Source organism: Barbus barbus (assembly GCF_936440315.1).
Source record: "Barbus barbus genome assembly, chromosome: 4".
NCBI lineage: Eukaryota > Metazoa > Chordata > Actinopteri > Cypriniformes > Cyprinidae > Barbus > Barbus barbus.
This window is the reverse complement of record NC_136732.1, coordinates 13,984,411-13,995,924: the sequence shown is the minus strand read 5'-3', so window position 1 is coordinate 13,995,924 and position 11,514 is coordinate 13,984,411. Positions and strand designations below refer to the sequence as shown.

At 39.9% G+C, this 11,514-nt stretch overlaps 1 protein-coding gene across 2 annotated transcripts; it reads left to right on the top strand.

Moving 5' to 3' along the window:
- The first annotated feature begins 476 nt into the window (after nt 1–476).
- On the top strand, nt 477–8,323 carry LOC306868733 (uncharacterized protein). Of its 2 annotated transcripts, none has more exons than XM_079415040.1 (9): nt 477–580; nt 1,048–1,249; nt 4,260–4,428; nt 4,521–4,686; nt 4,768–4,941; nt 5,054–5,098; nt 5,248–5,340; nt 6,244–6,380; nt 6,550–8,323. In XM_079415040.1, exons 3-9 carry the CDS (start codon nt 4,291–4,293, stop codon nt 6,601–6,603), a joined length of 807 nt encoding a protein of 268 aa, XP_079271166.1. In that variant the 5' UTR covers nt 477–580; nt 1,048–1,249; nt 4,260–4,290; the 3' UTR covers nt 6,604–8,323. The 2 variants fall into 2 exon arrangements, with proteins under 2 accessions (XP_079271166.1, XP_079271165.1); XM_079415039.1 differs by having other exon boundaries at nt 4,257–4,428.
- The last annotated feature ends 3,191 nt before the right edge of the window (nt 8,324–11,514 follow it).

Sequence of the window (11,514 nt, the reverse complement as noted above, 5' to 3'; positions counted from 1 at the left end):
CAATCTCGTATTAAAATCAGGACACTTTCCTGAAATCTGGAAAGATAAACCATTTACTCCATTTTAAACAAGGTGAGAAGTAGGACCCAAACAATTATAGAGGCATCACAGTCAGCAGTAACCTCGGGAAACTATTCTGCTTTATTATTAAAATGATCGTGTGGAATAGTTGACCTTCTGAAAGGTTGTTAGGTTGAGCGCTAAAAGAAATAAAGAAGACTAGTGTGTGTGCCTCTTTGCTTGTGTGTGAAAGAGTGAGGTCACTAAATAAAACAGGCTGCAAGTCATGATTACTGCAAGGTCAACACGTTCTCATATTTTAAATATCCAGTTCATGCACAACTAAATGATAAGCTATATAAGCTATATTTGATTTTTTTTTAACAACCTATTATTAATAATAATTTTTAATATGAAGGTTTTTGTAATAGTGATCAGGTGGGCGTTAGGAAGGCAGGTCTTCTGAAAGGTGTGGTCAGGTGGAGCATGTAAAAGGAAAGTAGATGTGTGTGTACGAAACTGACTTCATAAAAGAAAAAGAGAAGCAGCGAAATAGACAGAAAATCGTGGACACAGCAAGGTGAGTACATTAATGCAATTATTAGTAATTCCATTTTTTTCCCCGATCTGTTGTTTTCTTTATCACATTTAATTACTCAAGTTCCAAAATAACAATCCAGAAAGCACCTTTCAGTTTTGTTTCTGCATCAGGGTGAGTCACTTTCAACTGGGTAGGGTTGTTGTTGTTGTTGTGGATGATCTTAAAACAGGTCTATTCGTTTATACTGTTATCAGCACATGTTGAAGTGTATTCGTCTCTTTCTTGAGAATATGCGCTGTTAATGCAGCGTTAGAAAACTCCATCAGTTTTTTTTACTTTCACTTTCTGTACGACTGAAGTTAAGACGTTCACCGGCATAACTATTGCGCAAAGTTTGCACGTTGCTTCTGTGATATCCATTGGCTCGCTTCCATGGTTTAAAACTTAAATATTTCCAGTATTGCGACATAACTGCAACCCCACATGCATATGTATTTTAAACGCAGGTATACATGAAAGAGGAATCAAATCGGTAGGGGAGAGTGGGGACAGTTGCAACGTGTGGCAGTTGCAACATTGCTGATTTATCCAATCAGGAATGAGCTGGAGTCATGACATTCCTACTGCACATGCTCAGTATGCCCCTTCTTCTTTCTGGAAGTTAACAGCCACATGTGAAACTACCTTATGGGAGAACTGAAATTCAAGGTAAAAAAGTAACTTTTTTTACAACTAGATTTTTTGTCACAATGTCTAAACTGTTTAAGTATTGATCTTTATAGTTTGAATGTGCAGTTTCTTAGCTCTTAACAGACTTACGTACAATGTGTTCAAGCTAATTTGTTAGGCTAGCATCACTAGTTTTAAGATGGCTGCCAGGGGGTGGGACAGTTGCAACGCACTGCAGTTCCTCCAGTACAAGCTGGGAGTTCTGCTTCTTCTGCAGTTCCTCCAGTGCATGCTGGGACTTCTGCTTCTACTATAGTTCCTCCAGTGCAATCGGAGTTCTCACCTGAGACTGTTAGACCTCACCCCAGAGCAGGACCACGGAAGATAACGAAAGCAAACGGTAGGGAAAAATGCAAATCGGCCATCTTGACAGACACCCCCGAAAAGGAGGCTTTGGAGAGGGAGAAAGCAAAAGTTAAGAGAAAGCCAACAAAAGTTAAGAGAAAACTGACAAAAAAACACACTGGAAACAAGCCAACAAACCAAAACCGAGAAGAAAAAGCATACAGAGAAGGACAGTGACTCTGAGAAAGAAGAAGATTTTTGCATTGTCTGTTTGGAGAGCTACTCCAGACCGAGCGAGGTGTGGCTTCAATGTTGGCAGTGCAAGGCAAGGGCTCATGAAGCCTGCACTGATGGTGGTTCCATTTACGTTTGCAACAATTGTGAGTCAGATGGGGAATTGTGAATACTTGATGCTATGACATAATCAGTTTGTGTTCTTTTGGTGGTGCTATGAAATTGTTAGGGCCTACATCAGTTTGTGGGATTGACAAAGGTGTTACATGGTTGTGTACTTGTTTTGTTTTTTTACTTTAATAAGTTAACTCAGTGAACTCTGGTCTCAAATAAACTAAAAAAAATTTTGAAAAATTATGCCGAAGTATGAGTTTTATTACATCTAAATGACTGTTGCAACTGCCCCTCTGTATATGGGGACAGTTGCAACACTTTTCAGGGTCCATTTAAGTACAAATTACTTTCATATCATCACATGTACACATGTTGCAACAGTATGGGCAGGTAGGTGACATATATGGGTTTAATATATATATTTTTTGTATTTCTAATACAAACAGTCGCTGAGAAACTGAAGGAAATGTAAAAAGTGTTGCAACCGCCCCCACTCTCCCCTATGCCTAGTTAACTGAAGGTAAGTTAACCATGCTTTCTGGAATACACCCCTGGAGCAAATTAACACAATCAGACTGGGGAGAAACTGGGTCACAGGGAGCACATGGGGAGAAAAACACACACAAAACAGTCCATCATCCTGACATATCGCCCCCCTCCTGGAAGGTGCGTCCTCACACCGTAATAACATCCAAAGGGGAGGGGCGGGCGGGAACTAAGGAGGAGGCTCAGGAGGAGGACGGACACCCGGGAGGGGGCCATCAGACAGAGACCAGGGCGGCGATGAAGGGACGAGGGAGCCCGGTGGAGCTGGAGGATCGATGGGTGACGGTGGAGGCGAGGGAGCTAGGAGCCGAGGTGGAGCCACTGGGTCTACGGGCAGAGGCGGAGTCTGGGCCTCGGAGGCAGAGGTGAGGGATACTTCAGCCCCGGCGACGCTGGAGGATGGCAGACCCACGGGGTTCGCACTGTACAGATAGGGGGCTGAGGGCGAGCGGGGGGCTGCCAAACGGTAGCGGTGGAGGAGGCAGGAGCAGGTGGGAGGGCGGGCATTTTCGAGGAGCGGGCACAGGAGGGCATTTTCGAGGAGCAGGCACTGGAGGATCTGACGCCACCTCTCTGTCCAGCAGTCCCAGATCTCTCATCAGCTCACCCTCAGCCGCGGTGCAGGGGGCGGAGCTCCACTCTGCGCTCACACCGTCCACGGCTTGCTCCTTCGTGATGGGCACTGTCGTCGGCTCTGACGGGTTGGGCTCATCTTCCAGGGCGATCATACGCTCAGTCGCTTGGCTTAGCGCTGGCTCGCAGATCGCGGTGGGAAATGGCTCTCCGTCATCGGTGGGGTCGGGCTGGTGCTCCGCACCGTGGGGAGATGGTGGGCTGGGCTCTGGGTCTGGAGAGGATCTGAGTCCACTCCACGAAGGCGGCGAAATCCTCTTGAGGACAATCTTCGAACGACAGCGCACTGTACGCGGTGTTTAGGCTTGCATTATAGAATGAGCAGAGCGCGTCGTCCGGGTAGCTGGTGGCGTTAGCTAATAGGAGGAACAGTCTGGTATGGTCCTCGAGAGATCGGTCCCCCTGCTCCAGCAGGAGGAGGAGGAATTCGGGCCGGACGAGGGGATCCATGGGAACACAACGGAAAGAGAAAAAAAACCGGAGGGAACTGTTTTTGGTCGGTTCTTCTGTCACACTTCACCAAGGAGCGAGGAATTTAGCACATCTAGAGTCTTTAATAGTCCAACGGGGAACATAGAACACAGGGAAGACATTCAAGAACCAACCAACACTAACTGAAAGGACTGGGGCTTTTAAAGACAGGACAATCAGGGGAAAACAAGACACACCTGGAGCAAATTAACACAATCAGACTGGGGAGAAACTGGGTCACAGGGAACACATGGGGAGAAAAACACACACAAAACAGTCCATCAATGAAATTTATATAACAATGTCATTAAAAAAATCATAAGAAGGCATCTAACTATCAAATTATCCAGTTGAGTTCAACAGCTGACATGAGCACACAAGCATTGCATGTTTGGTCAAAGCCATTTTCTGACACGCAATACTAAACATTGCAACAAAAAACAATAATATATTAATAATTTTGTTTATTTCATCCTTTTACTTAAACACATGACAGTATATTTATCTCACTCTGATGGCACAATATTCCTATTTGCTGCAACACACTTTAAAGACTCATAGTCATAGTTTCTGTAAAACTATTGTTTTTAATATTACCTATAAAGTGTTTATGTACGTAGTATGTAACATTATTTGTGCAGAACTGCTAAATTCATAAGTACACATTACAAATTTAGTTATTCTAAATCTGTTCTTTTTTTAGCAGAAGAAACATTAAAAACAACACCACCAGCACTATGGACTTTGGATTTTTTACAGATGATGAGTTATTTGATAATTTCTGCCAAAACAAGACAAAGATGTCAACAATAGAAGAGCCGTTGATGTTTTTCCGACAACTCAAGGACAATGGAGTCATTACAGATAAGTTCTATGTAAACTTGATCTTACAATTTCAGACCAATGATATTTTAATATAGAAGCAGAAAAGTTTACAATTTTACATTTTTGCTTCTCTTTTTTGAAGCAAAAGCTTGAGAGCACTGGTGACGATAATGATGTGTATTGTGCCTTGGATCATATTGAAAAACGTGGAAAGAAGAATGTTAGAAAGTTCTGGCGATGTGTGGACAAGGAGCATATTTTACAGCGTTACTTTCAACTCTCAGAAATCACTGCAGCCCTGAAAAACTGTGAGAAATCTTGCTAGTCTCCATCTGAGAGTGGTTTTATTGTAATATTACACATTCTAATTCTAGTTCTTAATTTCTCAGCTCTTAAGAGTCAGCCAAACAGAAAAATTAGAGAAAGAGCTGAGGATCGAGGCACAGGAAAAGAAAAAGAAGTTAAAAAGCGAAGGATGGAGAGGAACTCTGAGAGTGACCAAGCTGGACCATCATCACAAAGCACTGACTGCCAGAGGACGACAGATAAACACATGAAGAGAGGTGAGTTCTAAGTCAGATAATTGATTGACTAATCTATCTTTTTATCTGTCTGTCTAAATAATTACATTAAGTTTTGAAACCATTCTGCTTTGTATTTTAAAAAATTCTCCAGACCTTCAGAGCCCTCCAGACTCCAGTACACAAGAGTCGAAAGCAGGTTGCAGTTAAATTAAACACCTTTTGGCATGAACACACATTTATGGACACTTTGTGTGCCTTCCCATCATTATTCATAACAAAAATAAAACATATAGTAAAATAATTTGTTCATTTTGATGAAATGCTTTTTCCCCTCTTCTCCCAAAGAGAATCTCTGGAGCATGCCTAAACACAGGAAATGGCTTCCTGTCACATGTGGGAAACAAAAGGCCTTATTGGACAGAGAAGCATTGTTTAACAGTAAGTTACCCTCAATGCTTAAATATCTCAAAGCAGCATAACCTTCTTTCTCAACGCATTATAACAACAAAGAGTCCATTTATGCTCTTTTGTTTTAGTCTCCATAGTTGTTTCAAAATAGCGATTTTTTTTTATTTCCTTTGTTTGCTTTTTTCCTGACACCTAAAATAATTAGTACCATTTACAGGCCTATTACTATTATTTTAGGTGTGCATTTAATTGACACAAAGTGGGTTAAAGGAACACTTCACCCAAAAATGAAAAATTGCTGAAAATTTACTCACCCTCCAGACCTAATGAATTTTCTTCATTGGAACAGATTTGTAGAAATTAAGCTTTACATCTCTTACTCACCAATGGATCCATTGGTGAGTTCAATGCATTGAATGGGTGCCACCAGAATGAGAGCCCAACAGCTGATAAAAACATCACAATAATGCACAAGTAATCCACATGACTCAATCAGTCGCTATGTGAAGTGAAAAGCTGTGTTTTTGAAAGAAACAAAATCATCATTTAAGACATTTTTTATTTTGACGGTACCCATTAACTGCACAGAATCCCCTGGTGAGCAAATTATGTAATGCTAAATTTCTCCAAATCTGTTATGTTGAAGAAACAAACTGGTCTACATCTTTTAAGGCTTTAGAGTGAGTACATTTTCAACAATTTTTTTTCAGATGTTACAATTGCCATAAATCCCCAGTTTTTACAATGTGATCTATTGTCATTCATTTTTTGTTTTTTTTGTGTTTTATTTTCCAACATGACTTTCACATTACAGATATTTAATATTCAAAAACATTTTTCTAATTAATTGATGAAAATGATCTGACTCACACTATACATAGATAATTTACACAGCTGACTTATTAACATATCAAAATTCAACTTTATTTTCAGAAAAGAGAGACTGCATAAAATGTGGCAGAGCAATGATCCCCCCTTTTATTTTTGAGAAAATGGGTGGAAAAGAATCATGCAAGTCCTGGAAAACAAGTATATTATGCCAAGGCACAACCCTCAAGAGTCTCATGGAGGTGAGAACAGGAAGAGTTGATCCTAATATTTCTTAGTACTTGAATGCATTTTGTCCAAAATGAAACAATATCTTTTCAATTCTGTGACCTAATGGTAGTCTTTGAAAAAAAAAAAAAAAAAAAGCTATCTCCATTGTTCTCTTCTAACCTGGTTTCTTTTTCTTTTCAGATGAATATTTTGAAGATATCTGAACATAATGGAAAGCTTATCCTTCACAAATGATGTGCCATCATGCATTATTTCAGGGGCGTAGCCATCATTTCAAAAGTGGGGGGGACGGAATGTCTAGTGTTATACCCGTTTTTTTTTTTTCAGTTAACCCTTGTCTAATTGACAGGTTTTATTTTTAATCATACCTTTTTGCTTAATATGCTTTATGATTATATTATTATATATGATTATAAAACAGAAGGAAAGAAAGAGAGAAAAAAGAAAGAAATACAACAGCTTGTCACTGGGACAGTACCCTTAAAAGGACATCTTTGTACCTTATTTACCCCAAAAAGTTTCATAGTTGTACATTAGATTCAAGATTTTTATTCGTCACATACACCATTATACAGAGTATAACCAGCAGTGAAATAAGTCAAACGGTACAAAAGTCATTACGGTACATATTGGTATTCTAAGGTACTAATGTGCACCTTTTTGAGTATAAGTTACAAAGATGTCCTTATAAGGGTACTATTGTTTACATATTTCAGATTGTATTTTGTGTGTGTTGTATGTAGAGTACATGGCACACAGTAATGGATACTTGCACATTCACATACTCCTTTATTCTGTTCTGTTCTATTATACATTAGTCTGATTAGTCTAGGTTAAAAGAAATATCTTATCATAGACAATGCTGTAAATAATCTTTACCTCTGAAGCCTCACTGAAACTTTCTGCCTTATTCACTCTCATCTGTATTCACTTCTGCCTCTGTCTATAGCAAATAAAGCAGTGTTTGAAACATGTACAGACAGGGAATAGTGACATACAGAAGAATAAATTAAGTACACTGCTGGACAATAACCAATCATTTTTATCCTAAATTATTTTTTAACACTTTAGAATGATAAACACATTCACTATTAACTATGACTTTTACTTCAATAAACTCTTCATTTACTGCTTATTAATAGCTTGTAAGGTAGTCGTTGTAGTTGTTAAATTTAGGATTATGGGATGCAGAATATGGCCATGAAGAATACAGAATTAATATGTGCTTAAGTACTAATAAACAACCAATATGCAAGCTAATAATTGCATACTGTAGTTAAAAATGATAGCTGAGAAGTTGTTCATCATACTAATGTTATTTTTTATTTTTCTATATTTGACTAATTATGTGTTTTATATGATTGGTCCATATATAATCCTACAAACGCTTGTGTATTAATAGATTTTATACAATGTAAAAACAGCCAGGTGTTAAAAGTCACTCTATCAGTTCTTCTCACCTGTGAAGTGTGTTTTTCTTGCGTGTCGTCCTGATTCTGCTCTAACAAACCTAGGCTGACTGTTTCTTGTTCATTCTTGACAACACATAAAAACGTCAAATGAGTGCAACAATGACAGAGCAGCCCTAAATGAAGATCGGTCCTGTATCAGATCAGTGCTTGTATACTTCATTGAAATACATCATGTAGAATGGAGTTAAACATGTCACAATGCTGCAAACGCTGTAAAATCTCAGTTCAACATTATCTTTATTCTTATTTGAAGGGTTCTGATAACATATATCCGTGTTAAAATAAAAGACGTTACAAAAGAGTTACGGAAAAATACACTGAAAATAAATAAGTGCATGTTTGTCCAGGCAGCTTTTTTCCCCTCCATATAAATGTAGCGCCTCTCTATATCGTTTCACTATAATGAGAGGTGGCTATCCTGAGTTCTTTAAATTTCTTTTCAATACCAATATGTGAGTTTCACTAATAAATGTATCAGTATTAAACTTGTGTGTGTGTGTGTATTATCACAGTGTATGAAATACTCTTTTCCGTCTAAATCACTATTTAAGCAGTAGTATTTACACTTTAAACAGAAATGCAATGTCTTTCAAATACTTTTATCTTATAAATACTCTCACATTTAACTCAAAAATCACCCTTTTCCCTTAGTCAACTTAAAATATCAATCAGTGACCACAACAGTTTTATAAAAATGACAGATTTAGTTAGAAAAGGTGTATCAGAAAGTAAAAAGGTATTAATAATCTCACTTGTCAAATCACAAAGGTATTTAACTTCACATTCAAACAATGGGGCCCAAGAAAATAAAATAGCCGGCAAAACTCTATTTTAAATGGAAAATACCCTTCAAATGTTCAAATGATGCAGGCCTGAATGTAGCTTGAGTGCGTTGTAGCCTTAAACGAAATGGCTGCTTCACCACACAGGCCAAACAAAAAGTGGTACCTTATATACTTAAAGCCGATGTAAGCGCACACGGACAGGATCAAAAGGCATCAGAATAGGAACCAGGATGAAGAGAGTTGAAGAGAAGAAGATTGATGAGGAAAGTCACATGGTCCACGATACAGCAAAGTCCACACTCGGTAACACTATCCGGCTCCGTCGGGGTCTTTGATTAACGTCACTCTGACAGTTCCACACAGACTTAACTACTCGAGATCGCTGGCCGCTAGCTTGATAGCAAAGTTCATGCAAAACACTAAGCACTAATTTCAGTCTTCGCGTGCGGAGTATGCCACTCACACTGACAGAAATATCACCATTAAAGTGAATAAAAGAGTCCTTGTTGAACACTTTCACTAAAACAGGTGCATTAGCTACATTAACTTTAACCACATTTTTCTTCTCTCCGTACACACACACTCACGTCTCTCTCGCGTCTCTCTCTCCTCCTCTCTTGTACTTTGACCTCAACCGTGATAGGCTCATTACAAAACTTTCAGAAATACAAGAAATTCGAAAAACATTTCTGTAACCCTTTCTTTCTATTCTTACCGGCATCATTAAAGCATCTTCACAAATATTATTAACCAAAAAATATTTAACCTTTTAAATGTAAAACATGAACATAACACAATAGGTTTTTTTCTTATTTCTTATTCTCATTACTGGTCAAGGATTCTTAACTTTTTTACCCTCAAATTCCATTTATCAAACTAGGAAATTATTAATCCCAATTTATATAACTTTTACTAATGATAATGATTTCAACAGGGTTACATAAAGAACATCAAAACTGGCTAATTATTCAACGAGAGCAATAGGCAGAGTCACTCAACATTGTGCAACACTATTCGGATCCCATATGCCAACTTACGCTGCTTGACTTCTTCGTAAAAAAAGGATTGAAGAGTTTTTTGTCGCTTTGAACTCATCTCGACCTCTAATGAATGATGGATACAGCGCGGGACCGCGGGCGCGAGCATGGGCATGTCGTGACGTCATAAACTGAGTGACTGATTGCCATGGAAACGTAAACGTCATCTATAAATTATCGTGTCTTTTTTTATTTTAAATCATTCTGCATTTATATACATTGCTCCATTAAAACCTCAACATGTCGACTTCAAAACTAGGTGTAAGTTTATTATTCTTCCACTTCAGTGAACTTAAAATTAACTATTGTTACTTACCTTAGCCTAGTCTTGTTATGAAACACAAGGATGATGGAAACAAAGATGCAAGTAACCAGTTTATTGACAGACGGTGCAATGGCAGAAATGAACGGAAAAGATGAATGAAGTCTCTCGGATGGGTAGGTGGTGCAGGGACTTTGATGGTCAGCGTGGTGATGAATGGGGAAGAGTGATCCAACGTAGAACATCCAAAGACACGATAACCAAGACAAGACAAACCAGAGTTTCCAAGGACGAACACACGATGAAACAATCCACTGACATCAAACAACGATCTGACAAACAGGAGAGATTGCAGTGAGTTAAAGTAGCCAAGAGAAGATGAGCAGCAGCTGGAGAGGGTAATGAGAACAGGTGACGGGGATACAAAATAATGAGGGCTAAACCAAATCAGACAGATCGATGGGGGGGAGACAATGGGAGAAACCAAATCAGAACAATGACAATTACCAGAAACACAAGGAGACATGTAACACACAGACCTACACAAGTACACGTGACATGAAGAACACAATGGATTCATAAACCGTGACAGTACCCCCCTCTCCTAGGAACGTTCCCAGACTCCCTTACCTGTCGATTGTAATCATCAATAAGGGAGTGATCCAGTATGTCTCTAGCAGGTACCCAACTTCTCTCCTCCGGACCGTAACCTTCCCAGTCCACCAAATACTGGAATCCGCGTCCCCTCCGTCTTGAGTCCAGAATACGATTGACCGAATAAGTGGGTTCCCCATCTACGAGTCGCGGCGGTGGAGGAACCGGGGCTGGCGGATTAATGCGTGCAAAAAAAACGGATTTGATTTTGGATACATGGAACACGGGATGGATTCTCCTGTACACTGGAGGAAGTCTGAGGCGGACTGCCACCGGACTAATGATTTTGGTGACAGGGAACGGGCCAATTAATTTCGGAGCAAGCTTAATAGACACGGATCGGAGAGGAATGTTCTTAGTAGAAAGCCACACTTTGGAACCAACGACGTATACGGGAGGCCTAGACCGGTGGCGATCGGCCCTGGCCTTGGTGCGCGCTCCCACCTGGACTAGAGTCTCGCGGGCTCTAGTCCAGGTGCGATGACACCTCTGGACAAAGGCGTGAGCGGAGGGGACCGTGACCTCGGATTCCAGACTAGGAAAAATTGGTGGCTGGTAACCTATACTACATTCAAATGGGGATAGGCCCGTGGATGATACTGGTAACGAATTGTGGGCGTACTCCACCATAGAAAGTTGTTGGCTCCACGAGGAAGGATTCTTGGCAACCATACATCGCAACGTTCTCTCCAAATCCTGGTTGGCTCTCTCAGTTTGACCATTGCTCTGAGGGTGAAACCCAGATGACAGACTAACAGTCGCCCCCAATAATTTGCAAAATTCTAGCCAAAATTTGGACACGAATTGGGGTCCCCTGTCGGAAACCACATCCGTCGGGAGGCCATGTAACCGAAAGACATGGTCAACGACTGTAACCGCTGTCTCCTTGGCTGAGGGTAATTTGGGCAAGGGAATAAAATGGACCGCCTTCGAGA

What these genes read in the sequence shown, in the direction of transcription:
- LOC306868733 (XM_079415040.1), top strand. Translation starts at nt 4,291, where the DNA reads ATGGACTTTGGATTTTTTACAGATGATGAGTTATTTGATAATTTCTGC. An exon ending in CACTGCAGCCCTGAAAAACT is followed by an intron (nt 4,687 to 4,767) that starts GTGAGAAATCTT and finishes TTAATTTCTCAG; the next exon opens with CTCTTAAGAGTCAGCCAAAC. An exon ending in AGATAAACACATGAAGAGAG is followed by an intron (nt 4,942 to 5,053) that starts GTGAGTTCTAAG and finishes AAAATTCTCCAG; the next exon opens with ACCTTCAGAGCCCTCCAGAC.